This window comes from Helobdella robusta, assembly GCF_000326865.2.
Source record: "Helobdella robusta unplaced genomic scaffold HELROscaffold_29, whole genome shotgun sequence".
Classification (NCBI taxonomy): Eukaryota; Metazoa; Annelida; class Clitellata; order Rhynchobdellida; family Glossiphoniidae; genus Helobdella; species Helobdella robusta.
Window position 1 is genome coordinate 687,914 of NW_008704475.1, and position 4,586 is coordinate 692,499.

Genomic DNA, 4,586 nt, shown 5'->3' on the forward strand with positions numbered 1-4,586 from the left:
AATATGATGGAAGTTCAGAGTTGATGAGATGAGATTGTGGTTGACCTCTCCAACGCGTTTCGAAGGTCGAGTAGGGAAACAATTATAGTTCTTTGATGTTTCCTGGCATCGTTGAGAAGATGACTTAAGAGCTGATTATGCTCGGTCAAACCATCGATTTTTGGGTAGAACCCTTTTTGAATATTTGTGTTGATCAGACTGTTTTTTTCTAAAAAATTATATATTTTATTGTTGATGAATGATGAAAATATTTTGTATAAAGTTGGTTGCAATGTTATGGGCCTGAAGTTTGAAGGGTCGTTGGCGTCCCCTTTTTTGTGGATGAGGACTGTGAAACCCTTTTTCCAGCAAGTGGGGATATTGCAAGATACCCAGCATTGAACCAACAGTTTGTGGAGAATTGTTCGTAGTATTGGGCATTTTTTAAATGGAATTATCGAAATCTGGTCGAAAGGGCATGGTGATGATTTTGATTTATATTTATGGATTATTGTTGAAATTTCGTGGTATGTAGGAGGGCTTGTGTTGCAGAGTGTTGGAGGCTTTTGTAATTTTGAAGCCCAGCTAGGTATTTGGTATTTTGTTTGATGAGGATTGTTGAGAATCGAAAGAAAATATTGATGGCAATCAGTGACACCAAACAGTGGTTTCAAATTTTCTGTTTGGTCGAATATTTTCTTACATGTCCCCCAAAAGCGCTGTTTTAGCTGAGACGTGACGTCGACTGATTGATCGCATTTTGTTAATTTTTGTGACTTTATTTGAGCTCTGAGCGCTTTGCTTGTTGTGATGATTTGGTCATCGAAGCGCTGATTGTTGTGGCCTAGTAGCTTTAGCTGTTTTAGTTCTTTTTTTAAATTTTTGATTGATTTGTTGGAGCTGGTATTATTGACTGTTTGTTGTTTAAGAGTGCCATAGTTTGTGGCGAAATAGTTGTAAATCATTTGTTGGAAGGCGGACGTGAAGTTGTCGATATTGTCATAGCTTGGAAGTGATTGTTGTTGTAGTTGAAAGTAAACGTTGGCTTCGGACCATTGGGTCGACGTCTTGGGTAGTTTGGTACCCGGCAGAGTGGATTCGATTGTGTCACTGGCCGGCGTTGATGGAGAAATTGGTGTTGTGCGACTTGATTTGTGAGACGTTTGTTGTTCCGGAGGTGATGCTGTGTCGTCAACTTCGTTTATTTGGTTATCCTTTAGTTGAATATTTTATGCATTTTGCATGAGCGCTGGTGCATAATTAACCCTTTCCTGCATTTGCATCCTTTTCCGCAACAACATGTTATAATATTATTTTCTAAATTTATTGAATGCTTGTCCACAGAATTGCCATTATAAATATCAGATGAAATGTTTATGTTTGATTTAACATTTGAACGAATGAATTTGTTTGAATTAGCAGTATTTTTAGTACACCTCCAGGAGTGTTTATTAACGTTAACGAATGTTTTGTCGCAATGTGGACATTTAGTTGAATTAACAGTATAAATTGAATATAACAGTATAAAATATTTAAGGTTAATGAAATTTAATTTTAAATGTATCGCCATAATCCTCTAAATTTTTCAAGACAACAGAATCTATTTTAAAACTAATTTGAACGACATAAAATCAAAATTATGCTTAAAAATAGTGAGCTGAACGTAAACGTCCAACCCTCGTATTATTCGTGCAAAATAATAATAATAATAATAGTGTTAGATCAGATGAAAGCAGAGAGCTGGTTTTTGCAACGAATCACATTTCACATTTCCTGTTTGTTGCAGCGGTTTCTGCGTGTCTGCGTGCTGGAGAATTTTCAACATAATGCCGACGTGAGCAACTGACGACAGACGGACAGATCAGAGTGTTAATCCATTTGTTATTTGATGTTCAGTGTCATTTATTCATACATATATAAATATATACACACTTACATATATACATTTACATACTTACATACATAATTTAATTTAATTGATTTATATGATTATTCGTTTAAAAAAAATAGTTGTTTAATTGATCAAATATTTATTTATTTAGTTAGTTAATTAATTAATTGGTATTTTTATTTTTTTGCTTATATTTTTAAAGTTATTTTGTATTTCAACTGACTGATTGACATGCATACATACATACATACATACATACATACATACATACATACATACATACATACATACATACATACATACATACATACATACATACATACATACATACATACATACATACATACATACATACATACATACATACATACATACATACATACATACATACATACATACATACATACATACATACATACATACATACATACATACATACATACATACATACATACATACATACATACATACATACATACATACATACATACATACATACAGAGCCATGTCAAGAAGGCAGAGAGAAATTAATCAGCTAAAAGCGAGCAGAAACGCCTGAGGAATTTCTGAAAAATGTCAAAAGGAGAAGAACGTGATGGTCCAGCTCAGTCAAGAGAGAGTAAAACTGAGCCAGCTGCATTGAACGGATAGGTTACGGTCAAAGAAATACTGACAAAGGAACTCTAGACAAGATTTTTTTGCCAACCCATACCGCTTAAAGAACATAATAATAAATAGCACAAATTTGGCTAGAAATATTGAGAAATGTAATAAAAAACTATCCAACGCTAAAAATTCGATAGATTTCATAAATTACTGCATAGATTTAAATATATTGTTGTAACTCTTGACGCTCGTTATTACCAAACACTAATGTTATAACTTCAATGATCTCTATATAAGTTTTTTTGCCAATCTGTTTTGAAACTTTTGGCCCCACTGATAGACACAAGAAAATTTCCTGGAGCAAGTTGACACAAAAATTGTTGAAATAACTATGCTACTAAAATTATTTTGTAGCATGGCGACCCATGCTACAAATTTTTTAAATTTTATTAATTAGGTTTAATTCATTTTGTATTATAGAAAAAATTAATAAATGTTCTGATGTTCAAGACCCCAAAACCAATATTATATGACAATTTGGAATGAAATAATAGTTTTTATAGCTCTTTTTTATCTCAAGAGGCTCGCACTTACTTATATATATGTATATATTTTTCTAATTAATTATAAATATATATATATGTGTGTGTTGTGTGTGTGTGTGTGTGTGTGTGTGTGTGTGTGTGTGTGTGTGTGTGTGTGTGTGTGTGTGTGTGTGTGTGTGTGTAAATTTTAACAGATTATGATGTGTTTTCAAATGTCGAATTTCTACATCCAAAATGCATAAGAAAGGAACGACTCGTAATAACTGTTTTTCCAGAATCATTTCAGATTAGCGTGAAATGATAATGTGCAAATTTCTCTAAAGAAAATTTGTTTAAAAACAGAGTTAATGAACAAAAACGTTAAAAACATAAAAAATTACTAATTTGTCAATATTGGTTGAAATAAGAAGTCATAAATTTCTGTGCGGTTATAATATTTGTGAAAGTATTTCAAACATAAAAATATCTGGCAAAAAAATTTAACTTTCAAAATAGGCGAATAAAACAAAATCTAGATAGGTGAGTGTTTATATTCACAAGACTAATCATTGGGGGAGCATCAATATTTACAAAACAAACAGTGTGAAAGCCTCGTGGCAAATTTATAACAGAGGCAGAACAACGATGTCACCACAGACAGACACGATATACCAGTGTAACATAAAAGAAGCAAATTGTGTTTCTAATGTTTACCAAAAAATTTTTCCTAATAGACTAAACAATTTTTTATATAACAACGACAATAACTGAAACCAGCACAACTGAGTGAACGTAAGAAATGAAACTAAAACTAAATTTTCTACACGTTTATTCTTCATTATAATGCTCTCTTACAATTACATTAAATAGTTGTTCTTACTTTAAAAAAATTTAAATTGAATTGCATGTTATAAAAACATTAAGATTTTTCTGCTTTACCAATTTCAAAAATTCAAAAACCCATAAATGCCTAAAAAAACTCTTATTAAATTTAACTATAACTGTATCAGTACCATATATTATAACACAAAACACAATCTCACGCTACCTTGAAGTCATAATGCAACAATTATTAACAAATATAAACATAAACTTCAGAAAAAAGTTGACATTAACTTCAGCATAAACGTTAAACATCAACGCAAACTTCAATATGAATTTTAGCATTAACAAAAAAGTTAAGATAAACCCCAGCAGCGTCATCGTCAACAATGCATCAACGTCAGCCTCAACATTCACATTAACGAAAATATCAATGTAAACATTAAAATAAACATCAAACAAAAGCCTGCGTTGCTATAGCTACGCATTTTAACAAAATTTTAAAAAATCTGTCGTACACAAAAACTCATATATATGAATAAATATTTTACTTATAGACTCTATCCCGGTAAAGGTTTGATTATAAGCGGCTAAGAAAATTATTGAAAAACTGGAGAAAGCCTTTAAGTTAAATTATTCTTATTCCGTTTAAGCATGAAAAGAAATTAAGTAATAAAAGATATCTTCTTTTTTAAACACTTTTCTTCCCTTATTAAAAACTCTATAACATCACTCACCATCGACATTTAAAAATAACGGATCTT

The 4,586-nt window shown here is 31.4% G+C and overlaps 1 protein-coding gene across 1 annotated transcript in view; it reads right to left on the reverse strand.

Moving 5' to 3' along the window:
* Positions 1-1,280, reverse strand: part of HELRODRAFT_174223 (hypothetical protein) — a gene marked incomplete at both ends in the record, with an annotated part of 3,141 nt that extends 1,861 nt beyond the window's left edge. The window contains 2 exons of the mRNA XM_009020770.1: positions 388-1,193; positions 1,245-1,280. Coding sequence (XP_009019018.1) covers positions 388-1,193; positions 1,245-1,280 — 842 coding nt within the window. The remainder of the gene's footprint in view (positions 1-387; positions 1,194-1,244) is intronic.
* Between the last annotated feature and the right edge of the window lie 3,306 nt (positions 1,281-4,586).